Source organism: Meleagris gallopavo, chromosome 21 (assembly GCF_000146605.3).
Source record: "Meleagris gallopavo isolate NT-WF06-2002-E0010 breed Aviagen turkey brand Nicholas breeding stock chromosome 21, Turkey_5.1, whole genome shotgun sequence".
Lineage (NCBI taxonomy): Eukaryota > Metazoa > Chordata > Aves > Galliformes > Phasianidae > Meleagris > Meleagris gallopavo.
Window position 1 is genome coordinate 8,602,337 of NC_015031.2, and position 20,391 is coordinate 8,622,727.

The following is a 20,391-nucleotide window of genomic DNA, read 5'->3' on the forward strand; positions in this document are numbered from 1 at the left end:
GGATAAAGCCATGGTAAAGGAGCCTGGAGCCCTGCTGGGCTTCTGCCGCAGGGTTTGTGTGCAGTGTGGGGCTCTTCAGGCACAATCAATGCCTTTATTTCATGGGTCCCAATCCCAGGGCTGCTTTAGGAGTGCTGCGTGCTCCTGCTGCAGATGATCTCATGGGAAGTTGTACGTCAGACATTTAAGGCACTGCTCACTGCTGTTTATTTTTTAAAAAGTGAGCTGGAGGCTGCTTCTGGAACTGCGTCTGTGCCTCTTTTCTTCAGCTATAAAACGGAGGTGTTATGAACATAGCTCTCTAGGTTTTACTGAAAATAAATGTACAGTCCTTTGAGAAGTATCCCAGCTCTGCAGTAGCAAAATGCCTTCATTTTTGCCTCGGAGCAGCACATGAAAAATCTGAAGTGAAGAGAGATGAGCACCACACAGTGAACGACTGGAAACAGCTTTTGTTTTCTCAAAGCGAATGTGAGTGGTTCCTCACTTCTGAGCTCAGTACCAACTGCATCAGGACTTCATGCACACGTGGTATGCGTCCATGCTGTAAAGACCATGCACAAGTGGATCAGAGTAAAGCTATAGAGAAAACTTACTTCCAGCACATCCTGGCTGTTTAGGGCTTGGCAACCTTAATGCAGCCCTACAGATATAATATGGTATAAATTACAGGGCTGGGTGAGTAAGAAGTTGTGTGTGGAGGGTACAGGCATGGCTGTGGCATACCTTACAGGGAAGCTTGATCCTGAGGGTGGTAATTCATTTGCTTTTCTGACCTGTAGCAGGAGCAGGATGGTTTTGGACCCTCCGGGAAGGATCCTATGTGCAGTTGAGGTGGCTGATGCCAGATGTCTGCTTTTGGCTTACCGGCCGTGGCTTTTGTTTCATCTTTAGGCTGGACCACTGCTACATGTTGGAGCCTCGCTTGCAAAGCAGCTCATGTGTCCATCGAAGTCAGAGGTTGAGGAAGTTATTTCTTCTGTGGTTTTCTGGAGCTTTATACTGTCGTCTGTCTCTAAGGAACATGTGACGCACGATGGCTTTACAACTATGCAGCTCGATGGAGAGGCATGCAGCTGCCTATGCTGTCGTACTCTGGTGAGAGGCTTGCTAAGTTGAGGGGCAGCCTGTGTTTCTTCTCTTCCATCCCAATCTCCTCCTCTCATAGCATGGGTTAGGAGCTGCAAGCTCTGTACAGGAGAAGCAGCACTGGCCATGCTGCTGGTTGAAAGGCGGCACTCAGCTGTGCTGCTCCGGGGCTACACGAGGTTCTGGGCTCAGCGGTCTTAAATCAGCAGATGTTGTCAGGCATGCACAGGCAAAACCTTGCTCTCATTCACTAATTACGAAAATTCCTGGCAGAAGCTCGGTGTGAGTCAGCTACAAAAAAATTACTTAGGAAAAAGAAAAGTTGATGGTATAAGGCTTAATTTAGCACACAAAACGGGAAGTCAGGGCTTTCTGTAAATGCCAGTTAGCCCACCATGTGCATGTATGGAGAGAAGTGATGGGAGAAGCTGGGAGGGGACAGCCTGAGAGTTTGTCCTGTGTCCTGCAGCTGGTGGTGTGCAGGGGTGGATGGATGGATGAATGGGGTGTCCTTCCCATGGCCACAGAAGAGCTGGTGCTGCCTGATGAACCAGGGCAAGGCTGGCTCTTCCCTGCAAGCTTTGGGGTTGAGCAGGAGGCTGTTGCCCACTTGGGGTTCTGTGTTTGCTTTCACCTCCTGAACAATTCGCCCAGAGCTCTGCAGGGGCCAGAGGAAGCGTCAGACCTTGATGGATCTCGAATGATCTGCAAACAGTGCAGTGCATTTGCAGCACTGTCTGCTAGAGAAGTTGCTTTCCCCCCCCCCCCCCCCGTAGAACTTTGGATTTTATTTTTGTTATGAAAACCACACAACTAATTTCCCTTGGAATCTTTTGCAGGCGTCTGCTCTGAGTGTGTTTTGGCCTCACTGTCCATTGCTGGGTTTGAATCCCAGTCCCAGCGGTGAGAAGTTTTAGAATTAATGCCAGTTGTATTTTTTTAATAGAATCGCAGTGTCCGCCTGTGGGGTTTAAACAAATATCCTTCACTTTGCATTTTTCCTGCAAGTAGACAGGATCCAAAGTACATGCAGCCAACAACAGTGCTTTGGCAAGGATGCAGCATTTCCCCTTTGTCAGAAATGTCTTTGTGTGTCTTTCTGTGATCTAGCATGCGCTGCTTGGGTCCTGCTGCTGTACCTGGCTGCTGCAGTCCCTGCAGGATCAATGGAGGAGGTGTGTGCAGTCCCCATGGGTGGATGATTGAAGGTTACACCTGGGGAGCACAGGGTGGTCCTGGTGGGATGTGGTGGCCCCAGAAACATTCAATGGTAGCAGTTAGTGTTAGTGTGGAGGAAGGTGGGGGTATAAAAACGCTCCCATTTGGAGTGGGAGAAGGAAGCAGAATTCCTGCAAGCAGTTTTTTTAGCTTCTTGAGGCTTCTGAACCCGAAAAGCCATCTGTATCGTGGAGGAGGTTTGTATTTATTCCTTGGAATCCAGAGTTTGCAGAGCATGTGCTGGCTATGCAGAATCTCAGCTTTGCCATAAATCTGCTTTTTGGCAGCGCTTGTCAAAATGCCATATTATCCAGATAGGAATAGATAGGGGATTAAAACAGAATCCTTCCACTATTTATGGACTGCCTTTGGGAATATGCTATATTATTCTTTTGAATTGAATAAAAGGTAACCACAACAACCTGCTGCACATGCTAAATCTTTTCTGTGACCCTCCTTAGAGCTGTGGAGGGGGGAGGGTGATGCTGTGAGAGATTCCAGCCCACAGACCTGCAGCCATGTGCGTGGTTCAGACCTCAGCAATATGCCACCTGCTGAGTGCCTGGGAAGCATGAGGTGAAAAGTCTAATTCAGAGCAGAGTTTGGGACGTGTGCTTGGTTTCTGCACAAACTGGTTTAGATCTCTATTGTAAGTAAGTCTGAGCTTAGAAGAGATTCATTATTTGGTTCTGAGGGAGAGGTGTGCGGTTGGACCAGATGTGGCAGTGGGGCTGCTGGCTCCCATGGCCGGCAGGAGCTGACTCCAGAAGTCCCTTCTTCTCCTCTTACTGGAAACTGTATGCGTAGGAGATCAGTGTTGCACAGCAGATGGCCCCATTTGGGTTTCTCAGGGTGTTTGCGCGATGTGCTGAACCCATAGCAGCCCCTGGGGCATGCGTCTGCCTGCTGCAGGGCAGGTGGGAACACTGCAGCAGAATGCTGTGGAATGCTGCTTTCCCTTATCAAGCACTTTTTGTTTGTATTCGGGAGCAGCAGGTTTACCCATGTGGGGAGCACACCTCACTTCCCTCGTGGTCCTTTTATCTGTGCATGCTGAGAAACAGTAAAACCTGGAGTACCCGCTTGGCCAGCGCTCTCTTTCTCCTTCACATGCCTGGTAAATTGGATAATCTGCTTGGCCTTGCCTTTCTGTTTACCTTAGCGTTTGTTATGACAAAGAAGATGGATTTTTCCTGGCTCTTGCATGTACTGTATGTAAACCAACAAGATGCAGTACATGGGTCAGCATGCAGTCTGCTGCCAGCAGGGAACTGGGGCGCTCGGTGCTGTGCAGTGCTGTCAGTGTTTACTCACTGCCTTGTGCCTGTGGTTTGCATTACACCTCCGCAGCTCGGCTCCTCCAATTCCCCAGCCACTCACTAGCACACACAGGGCTGTTCCAGACAGTTTTTTCCATGGAAATAGAGGAATCTAGAAGAGTTACAGCTAAACCTTCAGTGTCCGCCAAACCCCTTAGACCTGGTGAATTCTTGGAAATGAGAAGGAATTTGTCTTTATCTTCAGCTGTGCTCATTCTCCACTTTTAGTCCAATCAAATTGGCCTTGAATCTCAGGACAGTTTTTGCACAGACTTTCCTCATTGTCTTCTTGAATCCTGAGTTTCTCTGCTCTTACAACCCACCTAGGGAATTCCTTTTCTTTTTCCCCATTCCTCTTCATTATTGGCGGCTGTTGTAATTTATCGGCGCTAGCTTGTCAATAGAGGCTTGGAATAAAAGGCTTTGTGGTGTGCTGCTCAGCTGGCTGTATAAACATGAAAGCACTGGGTTTTTAACTAGCTGGATTGCATGGCTTTTCCCTGCAAAGCTTTTGCCAAAACACTTTGCTAGATAAAAGGGCTGCTGAGAAAGACCAGGTCACTAACAGATTGTCTGCAAAGGAGGATAACATTGAACTTTGTTTTAGTTTTACTTTTGTTTCTCGTAACTTCTCAATAAGAGCAGGGACTGAGTATGAATCATTTTTATCTCTTGGTCAGAAATGAAGCTGGACAGGGAAGCTGGCAGGAGCTGGTAAAGGAGAGCCCAGCTGCATCCCTGCTTCCTCAGATCCTGGTATCCTCCTGGCAGCCTTATCCCAGCTGTGGGGCAGCAGGGCACAGGGGGATGGAGGCTCACCCAGCCTTGGGCTGCTCCGTATTCAAGTTTTGGGGCAGGTCAGGCAGAGCAGGTTACACCAGTGCTGTGCTCCTCTGAAACAGGGGGTCCTCTCAGACAGCCAGAGACAAGTTATGCCTGGCCCTGTGCTTACTGCAGTGAGAATGAGGGAAGTCTTGTTTCATCTATGTTTAAATTGTGATGGCAGTGCATTGTGTATTGCAGGAGGGCACAGCAGAAACTGATGTTCCCAAGCCTTTCCTCCAGGCACGAGCCCTCTCAGGCTGAAATAACACAACCATTTCTACTGCAAACCATGCCACCAGCAAAGCTAAATCTTTTGTGCCTCTTCAGCATTTACCAGGGAAAGAGAAGTTTGCACAGCTGTCGGGTAGCTGTTTGGAAGAAATTACAACTCAGCATCTCTTTGATCTGGCTTCTCGCAGCGTGCCAGTCCCTGTCACAGCCATCTCTTGGTGCCACCAGGCTGCAGGACCAGAGCACGACCTTCCCCAGGAGGTACACGTGGACCTGGGTACTGTTGGTGCTGCAGACTGAACTCCAGTTCTGCTCAATTGCTTGTGATGGGCTGAGCACTGTTGTTGCAGAGCCCTGCCAAAGCACGATGCTGTTTAATAGCAAAGTAGCTCCAGGCCCAAACAAGTTTCGTGCTTCCTGCTTCCCTTCCCCAAACTCCTCTTTAAATATCTGAGCTGGTGACTTATTGCCTTGAGTTTGCTGAGCTCTTTGAACTGAAATAAATGACAGGCTCTGGGGATGAGGCCTTTGATCAGGCGCTCACCTCTCACCTCTTCGGGCAAGGCTTTGAGTCAGGTGTGGGATTAAATGCATGAGGTTTGGTGCCCCCCCAGGTCACGTCCTGAGCAGGCTGCAGAAGCTGGCTCAGATCTGGGAAACCTGAGTTTTAGATCCCAGCACCGTTCTGTAGAGTTTGAAGGTAAAGAAAGGGCAAAGCAGGCTTTGAGTAAGAGGCAATGCTGTGTTCGTGTTTAGACTTTAGGATTCCAGGGTCTTAATTTGCTCTTTTTTTTAATGCAAGATTTCACAGAACAGGGAAATATTTCTGCATCCTGTGTCATGATGAAGCACAGAGGGATGGGAGCAGGCTGACTCTCACCTGCCTCATGTCCATCAGCAGTGCTTATCACTGCTCTGGGTAAGTTGTTCTGCTACTTGTGCAAGCAAGTCCTCCTTGTCCTGCCTCCTGGATAAGCCTCTTGTAGATGATTGAGAGATTCCTGGCACCGATCTCTTTGCGTGACGCTCTCTTAATGTTGTTATTTTGTTAATGAGTGTCTGAAGATGCTTTATTGGAAGGCACTGGCTCTGTCGGTGCAGGCTGGGGAAGATGCAGGTCGCTCGTGTTTGACTCAGTAAGCCTGGATACGGATCCTGGAGGAAATGCCTTTCCCATCCCAGGGAGATGCTCAGCACCCAATGCATGGGACTCCCTGGGGAGGCTGTAATAGCAAGACTTGGACTGAGAAGTGTCAGGAGAATTCCCTATAGAAACACATTACTGCTTTTTACTGTTGTTACCACTGTTGGAATAGCCCCTGGGTGCCTGCCTTTGTAGTGTCCCTGAGAGGACAGGGGTTGCAGAAGCCACGTGGCAAAACAGGACACAATGGGACCTCTTGGTGGTGTGTATTTTCTGAAAATCAGAGTTGAAATTAGAGTTTGAGCCTTGGCAGGACAGAGACCTTTCTGACTGTCTCACCGATGGCAGGGTTTCCAGTGAGAGTACATAAATCCCAGTGTCAGGTTGTTCCCAAATGCTTGACCTGTATTTCTCTGTTTCATAGTCCCTGTTGGTTACAGATTGGTGTTTTATGACGATGGGGTCCCAACCCCATTTAATCTTCTGACTGCACTGCTGTGATGATGGTGTTTGGCATTAGGGCAGATTTAATAGTGATGCATCCAGAGCATTTTGTCCTCAGGGTTCCCAGTGGGACTGCAGAGGGCTGGAGCTCGATCCGAAGCTGTACAAGGTCGTCTCCTGCTGAGCTCCCTCTGCAGCCATGCCAGTGCTTGGAGGTGAAAATTGAGCAGCAGTTGCTGGATAATGAGCCCTTGGGTTTGAGAATTTCTTCTCCCTCAAAGGGCCAGCACAGGGCTATTGCACAGTGCAGCTTTGGGCAACTCCAGCAGGATGTGTGCTGGTGTGCATGGCGGGACGACTGTCCCAAACTTCCTGGCCTTTGATGTGCTGTGTGTGTAATGAGCATCTGCCCTCTAAGAGAAAACAGATTGGAGTTATAAATTTGGAAAAAGAGGGAGCAGTTTTGCTTAATCATTTTCACACAGATCCACAGGCATTTCTATGAGAGTGAGCAGCATCTGGTTCAGGAGTTTGGGCTGCTTTGAACTCCTGTGTAGCTTCTGCAGTCTCAGGCAGAGAGTGATGTTCCAGATGCTGTTCCCGGCAATCAGATCAATGGCATCCTTATTCAGACTTTTCATTTCTTAAAGAAGGGAAGAAGTAGATTGCACTTTTTAAGATTATCTGAAGTATCAGGCATCTGCAAGCATTTTTTCCCTCTCTTATTGGAGTAGAGCGTTGCAAATTATTTCCCCATTTACAAGCACCATTTAGGAAGCAGGAAGAAGTGAGCTGCCTCACTTTATAGGTTCCTGTTCCCTTCAGGTTCTTGTCACTGCAAGAAATACAGAAATTTTTGAATTTAACTCAAAGATTTCATTTCAGGGAGAAAAGGTGTAATGCAGCAGTGCCCCTCTGTGCAGCTTGCCAAGCAGGCTGTACTTGTGTGCAGACATCTGTGTGTGTGGGAAAATCACTGAGAGGCAGGGAAAGTGCAGGAAAGCTTTTGGGATTTGATTTAAGTCCATGAACATCCTTCCTGATCAGCTGCTGGTGCAGGAACGCAGCTGCAAAGGCTGCTCTGTGCCACTTTGCCAATGGGATTTGCCAGAGGCAGGTTTACTGTATGCTTCCCATCTGTAGGAGTGCTGCCAGCCTTGTGGTGTCGAGTGCATTATTTCTCAGATGGAGAAGGTCCTCAGGGCCACCAAGTCCCCAGATTTGGATGTAGCTCCCCTGGCATCGCTACGGTGGATCTGTAAGGATTTCCATCACCCCCTGGACCTGCTCTTTCATCTCCTGCCTTGGCTGAGAAGTGTCAGTGGCTGAGATCACAGCTGCAGGATTTTCCTTGGGATGTCCTGGAGGGAAGGTTTCTGATTTTCTGCCTGCAAAAGCCATTGAGCAAGTGAAGGACCCACACCTTGTCCCTCATGGAATTGGTGCTTGCTCAAGGTCTGATTGCTGCACAAGATACAGAACAAAATTCCACAAAATAAGCCAAAGATTTTGTTCTCATTAGTATAAAATCATAAAATCTGGTGTTTCTGATGTCGCTAGAGAGAGAAGGAGAATTAACTCCTGGAGAATGTAACCAGAGGATACTTAAAAGGCAAATTGCTCACATACTTTCTTTAAAATTTGCATGAATGTAGTAAAAGGTCATCGTAAGTGCTGAATCTGCTCCTCAGATCCTCGCCTGCTGGCGGCTGATTGCAAGAGCCTGTTGCTAAGTGTTCCTGGAAACGGAATAAAGATGAAGCAAGATAATTGAACAAGAAGGAGGGAGAGGGGAAAAAGCTTGGAGCTAATAGTCAAACTGTGGAGCTGCCAAATGAGATGAATATGTCAAAGTTTGACTCTGTGGCTGCATCCGATCAGCTCTGACTGAGGGCTGGATGGGAGTGCCCAGCCTGGAACTTCATAGCAGAGCCCTGGTAGGAGCTGCTCAGATGCCAGCAGCCGAGTTGCTGCATTTTTCCAAAGCTCATCCAACTCCAAGCATGCTGCTTTCTAACGTTTAGTTTAGAGCAGAGGACGAGAAAGCAAAACACGCTCTGAAGATGGTTTGTGTTATTTCTGTGTATAAATATGCTGTTCCTGCGGTGTGCATTTTGTTAACCTGGGATCTTTATCTAGACAATCAGTAATCACAAAAACCAACAGAACAAAGCAAAAATACAAACAAATCCGGAGCTTGGCTGAGCAGACAGCTGCAGCTCCAGGTGACCTCGGAGGGGTTTTTCCTGCTGGTTTTGCAGCAGGCTCCCTCTTGCTGTGTGAAATGTGGGTTAGGCTCCTGGGAAAGCGCTTCCTCCGGGGGGTGCCCAGTTTGTCCCAAGGCTTCAGCTTGTCTCATGTCAGTGGTTTGCATTTTCTGAGTCAAACCCTCATGCAGCTCCTGTTTGTTGCCGAAAAGACAAGGAAGCAAAACTTCCTTTAGCTGCGATACTTCTCTTGTTGAAGCTTTTGTGAGAGTGCAAAACTTTCTCTTTCACTGTCTCCATGGATCGATTTCCTGGAAATAGTTTTAGTAACTGTTTCTGGAGTGATTTTTATCATCCCAAAGCATTTTACAACCTCTGAATTTAGTAACAGCTGAAAGACAGCCACATCTGAGGAAGGCTGCTGCCAGTGCACAGCAGCATTAGGCATTCCATAAAGGAACACACACTTGGCTCTTTTTTTAATGCAGAATCCTCCTTATTCTGCCAAAAAGACAAGGCTGTGCTCTACCATTCATCCCCTTTGGGTTCAGAGCTCAGCGGCGTCGCGGCACACCGAGCAGGCTGAAATCTTTCCTTCCAGTTTCCAGCTGGGTCTGGCTGTCGGAGGAGGTAATGAATACGCTGCATCTTATCTGATATTTCAACTGCCCCTGTGGGATTCGTGGTGTCATCGGTTTCTGACAGCGGCGTCTCGTTCCTGGCAGGTTCCCTTCGCACCGTGCTCAGTCTCTGTTTAAAATAGCAGCCTGGGGAGAAGGAGGCTGCTCACTGGAGTCAGCGGTGGGGGATTGGTGTCCTAAATGTCATGTTGTGTCTGCACACTGACTGATGGACCCGCTTCTCCAAGAAACCATTTATCTCGTGACTTCATGACTCGAGCCAGGATGGAGCTGGAGCTTCTGACCTTGCTACTGATTTATCACCGCTCCTTTTCTTCTTTTTAATTGGTTCGGCAATCTCAAAGCATCACTTAAGGCTGAAAATGAAGGTTTTCAGCCCCGAGGGCAGCACTGACCTCTTGTCAATGGATGTGAGATCGTGGTCCCAACCGCACTGCTGGGTGTTGCAGGAGGGCTCCAGGTGCCGTGCAAGCTGCAAAGCAAAGCTCCACTCCTGCCCCATTCTGCATTGCTTTCTACTTTCTTAGCTAATTCTGTGAAAAGTTAGAATAGAGAGTTTAATGGGCAAGCCTGTCCTGTAGAGGAGCGATCAGGTGAGGAAAGGGTTTCTCTTTCTGCTGTACACTGGCTTTTGCTGCTGTTTCGGTATTAGTTTAGCCAAAGCTGTGTTTAGGGTTATTCTAGTCTGGTTTTTAACATGTGCAGTTGATTAATTACTAATGCTGGCCTCGCGGTTGCATTTTCGTATTTAGACGTCACTGGCTTGGCTCCTGTCGGGTTTACATTTCCAACCTGCAGCCTTTCTGAGGAAGGATTGGGTTTCAGCTTGGGACAGAGGAGGAAGAGGGGAGTGCAGCAAGCCTGCACGGTGCATCCTGCAGCAGCTGCTGCCTTCAGGTGATGGCCAAGCACCAGGTAACCCCATGCTGTCACTGGAGGGGATCACTTCCAGCACATGGGGCTGGCTAACTCAAGAACACTGAGATCAGAGTGTCATTGCAGAGTGAATTTCTTGGGGAGGCTGCAGTGGATGCAACTGCAGTGACTGGACCCGGCATCATTCCCAGAACCTCCTGCAGGAGCCTATTTGCTTTCAAAGCGTGTACATTTGCAGTGATGTAAATGCTTTGGTTAGTGCAGCTTTGTGCAATGAAGTGTCACCAATGATGCTGTGAATGAGCTATTTCATTCCAAAAGGCGCTGTATATTGAGCAGGTTTCCCATCTTCTGGTTGTTCTTCATACGTCAGCAACAGTGGGAAGATGCCTTCGTAATTTTACAGTGCTCCTTTTTAAAATAACTGTAAGCTGTTCATTTGTACCCAGTTCAACTCCGCAGAGCTTCTAACTTTCTAGATGCTGTTAATTAGAGAGACAGACACTAATACATTTGGGCAAAGTGGCAGCTAGTTGGGTCACCAGCACTTTGTGTGAGTGCATGCCAGCTCCAAGCTGCAGTAAACTTTCTCCTTTCTTTTTGAGATCTGAAGGGTTGGCTGAATACGCCATATTTCAGGTATTGTATCATTTTCCTGTGATATGCATATCCTGCTAAGATTCTTGGTATCACACTTATTGGAAAAAAGCTAAATTAGATATATTTTTAAATGAAAACGAGTATAAAAATGACTTATCTATCCCTTTGGCTAGATATTAGCATAGGTGAAGATGCTACAGCTGGACAACCTGATCTTATTGTAGCTGTCCCTGTTCATTGCAGGGGTCTAGATGACCTTTAAGAGTCCCTTGCAGCTCAGATGATTCTGTTATTCTATGCTTGCAAAATACTCCTCCCTTGCTTTGGTAGCACCTTCATTCTTCGGAGGCCACGTGAGCGTGGGAGCGGTGCGGTGGGGGCTGCCAGTCTGTGGGGTGTCCTGGGGCAGCTCGTGGCATCCTGGGGCTGTGGCTGCCCCAGGTTCCTTACAGCACCAACAAATGCTCTATTGTCCTCTCAGCAAGGGTGTTTTTTTTATCTGATTGTGTAAAGTTCCCTTCCGGATTAAGTGCTGAAAACAAAACAGAAACCACACCAATACCTCATTGTGTTTATTAAACAACGATAGAAAATCCCAATGTCCCTACCGATTTAAAAGGCTTTTGTGTTTGGTGGGAACTCTATCTAAACTTTGGGCTTTTCAAAAGTGTTTTCTTTCTTGATGATCTGGGATTGCAGGGCATTCGACCTCACGATGACTATCTGCACTGGATACCGGCTGCCTTCAAGTGAACGGTAGCAGCAAAAGTGAATGTGACCGATAGGAAATCCATGCTGCAGTGTTGAGGTAACTCTGGCAGCCAGCCTGCTCCGGATGACAGATGAGACCTGGGACCAGGAGAGACTCTGAACTTGTATTTGACGTCCCAAACCAACCACCCCACCCCTTCCCTTTCCTATAAACGGATGGAAAAATATCCCTTCCCCACAGAGAGAGAGAAATTATTATTTTTTCTTATTACCTGTATGTTTACTTAGCTGTTTCTTACTTAGTGCTAGTCATCTAAGGGCATAATTTATAGGGCCCGTGTATGATACACTTCTATGTGTGTCTTGAATTTTTCTCACAAACATTTGAACTCCCTCCACCCTTACTGCTCTTTGTGTGCATGTCCTGCTGCCTTACTGCCAGAGCTCTGCAAATGGGGTGACAGAGAGTTGGCAGAACAGAGCTCAACCAGAAAGCATCGAGATCAGACCCTTCAGCAACCAGTCCTGGCACGTGGCTGTTTGATGGGTGTGCTGGGACTGTGAGTAAATATGTGTGAGGGTTTCAGATGCTGACAGACCTCCTGGGTCCTGCACCCGTCATTGCTGTGGGTTTCTCTGTGAGCTCTGAGCCTCTGTTTTTCTGTGCGTAAAGAAAGAATGCTTGATCTCCGGAAAGTAAAACATTGTTTACAAAATATCTGGAGATACTTAGGTATAGACCTCCTGTTAAACAAAGGTAAACAAACTCATGCTTGTGAAGAAAAAAGGCATTTTGGGGGGAATGCTTGTAAGAATATCTCCTGTGTATGAAGAGCAGCCTGTCTTACAGCATCCTCCCTAAGTGAGCTGCTGGCTGTGTTGTTATCTGGGCACTCAGACAGGCGCTGCTTTGCTCTCCTCTCCCTGAGCACAGCCACTCATTGAAGCCTGCGCACAGGGCAGGCCGCGGCTGCAGCCCCTGAGGCTTTGCTTGCCATAGATCATGTTAACCTCTCTTAAGTCCTGCTCAAATTAAATGTTTTCATATCAGATGTGGGTTGTGGAAGATCCAGTCTGTCAGCCTGAATGTGTGTCAGGAGGAAATGAGGCAGCTTGTGATCGGAGTCTGGTGTGTGCGCCAGGGCCTGGCAGCCATATGCTGCTCTGCCCTAACAGAAAATGCTCAGATCTCAGCCGCCAGGACTGCTTAATCCTGGAATTACTGCAGTAAGTGGGACACTTCTTTGGGAGCACAAACATATTTTCTCACCTTGATGAAGGACAGCAGGATGACAGAGGGTCCACCTGGACCCCCTGTGCAAATCCTGATGGGATTTAACATGTGCAAAGAAAAGCTTGGTGCACGTGGCCGTGGGATGGGGCTGGTGGTAGAGACAGCTGCCGCGTGCAGAGCCCTGTGATGGTGGTGCTGGGGCAGTGACTGGAAAGCAAGAGTGTTCAGAGAGAGGAAAATGGAGGAAACGATGCAATGGGAAGCATAGGGTTGTGCTGGCTGAGCCCCTCTTTGTTCAAGAATTTTGACCACTGTGCTCCTTGGAAATCCGTAAAGACCAGTCCTCTGCTGGCAGGGGCTTGGCCAAAAAACTCTAACAAAAGGGGTTCCTTCTCCTTTACCTTGGACACTTTTGGCCTTGTGTGCAGCAGGGAGGAACAAAAGCTGCAGGCATGCAGCGCGGTGGTGCCAGTCTCAGGTGTGAGACAGCCCCACAGCTTGCAGAGGGGCAGCTCTGACATTGCAGCCTTTGGGCTTTGGTTTTGGTTTTTGCTTGCATGGCTCACGCAGTTGGGCTGCAGCCAGCAGGGGGAAGTGCGTACAATTGCATTTACAGCAATCTTGTTGACTGCAATTCCAAATCCTCTCTCCTCATTTTATTAATGGAGGAGACAACATCTCTCTCACCATTGTATTTTGTAATTAGATTTTAATTTCCTTTTAGAGAGAAACAGCAGCGCCATAGCCATGAATTTATCTCAAGCTAACTTGTTTGGTCTCCTGTATGACAAGATCAGACCATGGCAGACACCATCTGCCCCAAAACTCACCCTTCTGTACTCAGCGGAGTTTTGTTCCCTCACCATGCCCCCTTCCTGCAGATTGGAAGGGAAGGGGGAGCCTTCTCCTGAGCTCAGCCTGAATCACTGGGACAGGCGTTAAGTGGATTTAAATCCACGGGGTGAGGGAGCTGCCTGCTGTTCTGCAGTCTGTTGCTCCTCGCAGAGCTTGGGTGGCCCCTGGTGCTTGTAAACCCTTTAAGGCACGCTGTAAAAGCTGTGATTTAACATGGAGAGCGAGCCAGGACAGAAGGGTCCCTGCAGCGCGGAGCCTTGGGAGCGGGGCAGTGGGTGGTGTGGGCTCCAAGAGACTGCAGCCTCCCCACTGTCCCTCTGCCACTGCAGGTTTTCTGGTTGTTATTTTTGTTTGCCACAGGAACTTTAGTCACCTTGAGTAGTGTGTGTTGGTCAGCTTGGCCTCCTGGTTCACGTGTTTGTGAACTGATGTGCTTTGGAGTGAGGTCTGGGGAGGAGAGGAGGAAATCCAAACAGGATTAGTTATGGTATCTTCGAGAAATAACAAGAGCTGTAAGAGGACTGCAAAACATACAGAATTAATCTTTCTGTGCCTTCTGGCACAGGCAGGTATTGCTGAAAGCTCCCACTTCTGGCTGGAGGCAGCTCTTTAAACTATGGAGGATGGAAGTGCAGCATCTGTTGCAGTCCCAGTTTGCACAACAGTGGAAAAATGCAGCTACCAGGGGACTGGTGAGCAAACCTCCTGTGAAAGCAGGGCTGCATCCCAGTCCCCCCATGTTGCACAGCTAACAGTTGTGTTTTATCTTTGCCAGTGTTAACCGCTACAGCTCAAAATTTATGTTCGTAAGTTAATGCGACCAGGGCTGATAAATCAATCAGCAGAACCAGAAATAGCGACCTGCAGCTGTTAGGAGAAGGAGTTCCCTTTCCCAGCAGTGTGTACTGAGCAGGAGGAGATTTCATCTGCCCCGGCCAGATTCCAGCCATTTTGCTGCGAACAAAAAACAGCCGTTTGTTAGCGGGGAGACCTCTGGTTTGACACCTTTATTGGGAAAAATTACTCCAGCATGCCTCAAGGTAAGACATTTCCAAGTCCTCCAGGGATGAAGGATGTGGCACTAGTGTGGAGAGCTGCTCGTGACCAGCGTGGATACTTTGTGCTGCTCTAGTGCCTGCGGTCTGGGATCACTGTCACCTGCCAGAGGGTAACAAGAGCTGGTTACAGCATTGCTGGTTACATCCCTTCTCAGGTCCCAGATGGTTAGGACCCTCAGACCTCAAGTAATAAGTGGTGGTTTTAAAGTCTCTTGCAGCTGGTTGTGGATGGAGGCACGGAGAAGCCCCAGGACTGTGGTTTTCAGCTCCTCCAGCATGGCGTGGTGATGCTTTGCATGATGGATAAGGTTACTGATGGAATCCAGTGACTCTGTTTTTTCCGCTGGACTGCTTGACTTAACCATCTGCACAGGAGCCAGATCGGTTTCTGTAAAGCCAATCAGCCTACATGGCATCTTAAGAGAGGCTCCTTTTCCAGCAGGCATTTGGGATTGAGTGTTGAATTCAGCAGGCATGCACAGTGATCAGGAGTGCGGAGCGTTCAGAGAGGATCAGCTGATTTCAGGCTGAGCAGTCTGTAGATTATTTCCACATCTGTGTTAGCTTTGGCTTGATCCCACAGATTTGCAACAGCTGTTGGGAAGCGGAGCAGAGATCCCCTCTTTAAATGGATGATCAAATCCTCCGAGTGTGGAGTGTGTTATTTCTATGTCATCCTCTTCAAGACAGGAAAAACAGCTTTTAAATGTTGCTGAGGCAGCACTCAGCTCTGCTGCCTGAGCTATCATCCGATCTTCCTGCGGTTTCAGAGCCAGTCGTAATTTGCGTTCTGCATCCCACGCCTCTCCCGACACGTGGCCTTTGGAGAGGTGTACATCTGCCTGTCTTTGCCCAGGTACCTGCACAACAGCTGCCTCTTTCCTCTTGGGCTCACCTTTCTGCACATCACCGACATCCCCTGTTGTGCCTGGAGAGTGACCAGCTCCCTGGATTTTTGTTGTTTAAGATACCTAAACAGTGCCAGGGTGTCTCTGGTGTCTCTCTGTATTTTAGTTATCCTGTGAGGGTATTGACTGCTACCAACAAAATGTTTAAAATTCTGATTCAAGGGCAGAAGCAGAGGGGGCAGCGGGTGCCTCAGGCATAGCACAGAGTGGTCTCCTCCATAAAGTGTGTGTGCAGGGGGAGAATTAGAGTGTATTTGAATTCCAGAATTAAATACGTGAGAAAATGATTGAGCCCATTTCCCATCCAGGCTGCGTCCCTTCAGGTCTGACCTGCATACAAGGAGCCATTGGGTTCTGGAAGGCTGAGCTGTGGGAAGGGCCATCCCCATGGGGATGGTGATAAATCTTGGTGGTCATCCTTCAGAGCATGCGGTTCTCGATTCCAATCAGCTTTCCTAATGCACAGGGGGACCATCAAATCGGACTGCTCCAATGTTAGTAGTGCACTCGTGTGTGCTTTCTGATACAGGCATCAAAAGTAATATGGTTAATGCTTTGGGACCATTAATTTGCAATTCAGGGCTTAATGTTGCCCTTAAAATGGCAACATGATTCAGGTCGTCCTACAGGCAGTTGTGTGTTTGTTCATCCGTGCCAAATAGTGGTGTAAATGACAGCTCTGGCAGTGTCAATAGCTGAACAGCTTTTCTTCAAGGGTTGGTTTGGGCCCCAGCTGCTGCTGCATCCTCAGAAACCCCAGATAGTTGCTTGGTGAGAGCTGCCAGGTCAGCTGGAGACCAGGGATCAACAGCCAGGTGTGTGTGCTCTGTCCATCCTAGCCAGAGTGGGTTTGGTTTGGTTTTACCCTGTGTTCTGGCTGCCCCTGCCCCCTTCCTTGGAGGCAGCGAGCTGATTCTGCCTGCTGGGCTCCTTCAGCCAAGCCAAACTGCTACAACATGCTGCAGTGCCCTAAGGGAGCTGCTTTCCATATACAAAAGGCTTGGCGAAATGAAGTGAAATGTAAGCAACTCTTTGAGGAGAACTATCCAATTGCTAGTTGTAATTTCCTCGTTGTTTGCAGCACCCTATTATGTGCTTGTGATCCTTATAAAGAGCTCTCCCTCACCCTTTAAACTTCACAGAATTGGATTTTACCTTCTGTGGTTTGACCACACTCACTGCAGGGGGCTGGTTTGCATTTAGTATCTTTTTATTTTTTTCCTTCTATATGCCCAAAGCTATTTGGTTTGTGAATGAGCATTATGAATGAGTTGGCTTATCCCAAGAAATGTGTCTATTCGAAATTCAGGGCTGATGGGCCAAGCCCAGTACCATATATTTCTCTAGATGCTGGTAAATGGAGATCAGTAGCGTCTTCTTTGATTGTGTTAACACTTTCCTTCAGAGCCAAGAGGATTTTGAATACACTGAAAGTGTGTTAGTTCTTGTAACTCACTCAGATAGCGTTGGGAATACTATTAAGTATAGTGCTAGTGAAACCTAAATGTGCTGCATGGACCCAAGTGTGCTGCGGGAAGCAGCTGCAAAGCAAAATGGCCAGGAGACAGCAAAATTAGATTGGGACATGCAGTGTGCGGCCGTTCCAGCCTGCAGGGCTTTTGTTTGGGGTGGGCAGAGGACTGCAGCCAGGCTGGCAGCGTGCAGTGCAGCCCCCAGGCTGATGCCAAACCCATTCAGTGGCTCCTGGGAACAAAACTGGGAAGCCCCAGTTACAGCAGAATCGTGTTTCTGTGTGTTGGCCTTGTTTTCAGCATGGCTGTGTCTTGGCAGAGGTTATTAAATTTATTTAATGAACATCGAAATTGGAGAAGAGGAAGCAGCCAGGAAAGCATTACAAATTGCTTTAGAGCAGTGGCATTAAAAGTATTTGTGCTTACCATACCTTCTAAACAAAGCCCTCAAAGCACAGTACAGGGCTGGTAAGTATTATCCCCTTTGACTTGCAGAGAGGCAGATGTGTTTGAAGGAGAAGCCTGTACCTACATCTCTGTTCAAGCCTGCAGCAGGAGGCAGGCAGCGTGCAGTGGCTCCAACGCTGTCCTGCATCAACTCCATTTCTTTGCTTATGTCTGAGCCCTTGTCTAAAAGATGGTAATGCCCCAAAGTCTTCCTGTTCACGCTGCCAAGCTTATCTCCCTTTTCTCATCTTCTCCCCTCCCTCTGTGTTACAGCTGAAACTGTGGAACAAGTACAGAGTCTCCAACATTCCTTCCCTGATATTTATCGATGCCTCTACTGGGAAAGTGGTTTGCAGGAATGGCCTCCTGGTAATCCGTGATGACCCAGAAGGTAAGACCTGGAGTCCTGTGCCCTAAATACATGAGTATGCAATGCCTTGTTATTTTAGCACGTTCCAAATTGCCTTGGAGGTTTAAAAAACCCAACAAAACAACAAAAAGAGGAAACAAACAGCTATTGTCATACTTGACTAATCAAGGCACTGTATTATTTTCAGTATAACATTTTCTGCATCATTCCTGCCAGATCTTGTGTTTCGGTTTTCTTGTTCAGAAGAACAAAGACTTCCCCTCCAGGATTTTTGTCTGAAGTGCTAATGAGGAAAAAGACTAAGTGAAACACGAAGTTTAGATTTTCTGTGATGGAGGCACACAGATAGAACCTGACTTTCTGTACCTTGGAAGCAGAATCTTTCCTAAATAGAGAGTGGGTGCTTATCACTGACATCACAGCCTGTTAGGATGAGTTCTCCATTATTTGTCAATGAGAAAAATGCTATTGTTCTCGATTCCCAAAGTTGTGTTGGGAGTTAATTTTAAACCCTTCTTAATGATACTTATAAAAAATATAATTTTTACATGCCCTCACTCACATTCTGCAGACCTGATGTTCAGCTGTTAAACTGCCCATGCAAACATTCCTTTATGCAGTAGATACTGAAAATGGTGGCTGCTGGCAGGAACTGTGCAGCAAATACCAGTTATGGCCTGGGCCATCTGTGATGCTTCCTCATCTGGCTGAATATCTCAGATCAATTTGTGTAGGAGCTGGCAGCAGATGATTCTGAGCATGTGTTTGCATGTATGCACACTTGCTTTATTTGGGGTGCAGAGGATTAGTGCAAGTTCTAGAAGTTTGTGTGTGTTCAACATGAGGAACATGAGGAAAAAAAATCAGTCCAGTGATATGGTTAATTGCTATGGTTAAAGCCTTAAATTTGGAGGAATTAGAGCTGTGATGATGTGTCCTGCACCATCTGCTTCTCTGTTTGTGTAGAATGGCAGCTGGTTGGGAGGCAGGGTGGGTGCAAGGACTGCAATCAGCAAAGTGGCTTTAATCTGAAAGTGGCAGACAGTCTGCCTGAATTCCTGAGCACGTACCACCTTGCCCCTGTTGTTAAAACAAACACTGCAGATAAGGAAAAGATGCATTATCAGGCACAAAACCAGAGCAGAAGTTGCTCTGGCTTAGGACAAGGATGCAGGTACCTGTGGAGCTGAGGTCACTCTGGTTGCTCAAGGCAATACTGTGGTGGTGCCTGGGCAGTTGAGTAATTCTACATCCCCCTTTAATGGGGTGAACCTCAGTAGGATCCCTCAAATAACACCCCCCCTGTATCTTTTCAAATGGCAGAATGGCTTTTTAGTGAAGCTTTTGAAGCTGTAAATGCTCCATGTGCTTCCTATTTTGTATTTTGTTTTGTTTTGTTTTTTTTCCAATCTCATTCCAACCCTCTCTAGGTCTGGAGTTCCCGTGGGGGCCAAAACCCTTTAGTGAAGTTGTTGCTGGACCTCTGCTAAGGAACAACGGCCAGACAGTAGACAGCAGTGCTCTGGAGGGCTCTCATGTCGGGGTCTACTTCTCTGCACACTGGGTGAGTGGTGGGTGCTCTGCAGAGCAATTGCGGTGAGCTCTGGGCAGCCCTTGGGCGAGGTGAGGAATCGTTGCCAACCTCTGCAAGAGGCTGAAGACCTCAGGACGGTTGGTGCATAATTAGTTAAGATGCCCTGGTCTTTTTGGTAGAAGCCAGCAGCATGACGTCCTCATCTGACTCTTCAGAAGGGGAAGAATTTTCAGATTTTCAAAGCGGGAGAGATTTTGTTGGCAATTTCAGGAGTTAGTGACCTCCTACCGTTAACACCAGCCACATCCAAGGCTGTTTCCTGGCTCTCCAGAAGAGAAGAGATCACGTTTGGCTTTTGGTGATGGCTCCATCGTTTAGACAGTGCGCCCATGTTGTTGTTTTGCAGTGCCCACCCTGCCGAAGCCTCACACGGGTCCTGGTGGAGTCGTACCGGAAGATCAAGGAGGCTGGCCAGAAATTTGAGATACTCTTCGTTAGTGCAGACAGGTAACGAAGCGGTACCTCTTGGTGCATGCAGAGCTGATTGCCACACAGCAACCAGTCTTCTTTTATCACAAAAAGTGGGCTGCAGACCCTTTCCTGAGAAATTTGGGCTTGAAATTTAGTGCAGCTCGCCCCCAGGTTTGTGTTTCCCAGAGGCAGTTGGTGGTGGCTTAGTGCAAATGGGGAGAGATCTTTGTAGGCCAGGTTTTTTATGAGGAAAAGGGGTGCGGCAGGTAGAGGGGCAGCACTGAGGATCCTGCACTGTTCTGTTGCGCAGGTCAGAGGATTCCTTCAAGCAGTATTTCAGCGAGATGCCCTGGGTAGCTGTCCCGTATGCAGATGAAGCCAGGCGGTCACGCCTGAATCGACTCTATGGCATACAAGGTAGGAAAGGCCCTTCTGATGTGCAGCTCTCCTTTCTGCTGCTTTTGTTGAACATTTGTGGTGTCTCCTCTTGTTTAACTAAAACAAGAACATGGCAAAGCAAAGCGCAGTGCCCCCAGGCAGAGCTGCTTCATGTTTCTGCTCTCCGCAAACTCACATTCCTACCACCTGCCAGGCAGGCTGTTAATCGAAACAGGACTTCCATAAACAACCTAATTCTTCCTGGAAACTTGGAAGCTTTTTTTGGCTTGGATGTTTTTTACCTAATTACTGATTTATTTATTTTGTCTTTTCTTGAAGGCTTAAATTTCATTTTCTTG

General features: G+C 47.9%; 1 protein-coding gene across 1 annotated transcript in view; it reads left to right on the forward strand.

Moving 5' to 3' along the window:
• The first annotated feature begins 1,035 nt into the window (after window positions 1–1,035).
• The window catches only part of NXN (nucleoredoxin), a 32,719-nt gene continuing 13,363 nt past the window's right edge, over window positions 1,036–20,391 (forward strand). Inside the window, exons 1-5 of the mRNA XM_010722069.1 lie at window positions 1,036–1,098; window positions 17,553–17,670; window positions 19,080–19,213; window positions 19,590–19,690; window positions 19,965–20,071. Of these exons, the coding sequence (XP_010720371.1) occupies window positions 1,051–1,098; window positions 17,553–17,670; window positions 19,080–19,213; window positions 19,590–19,690; window positions 19,965–20,071 (508 nt within the window). The 5' untranslated portion in view covers window positions 1,036–1,050. The remainder of the gene's footprint in view (window positions 1,099–17,552; window positions 17,671–19,079; window positions 19,214–19,589; window positions 19,691–19,964; window positions 20,072–20,391) is intronic.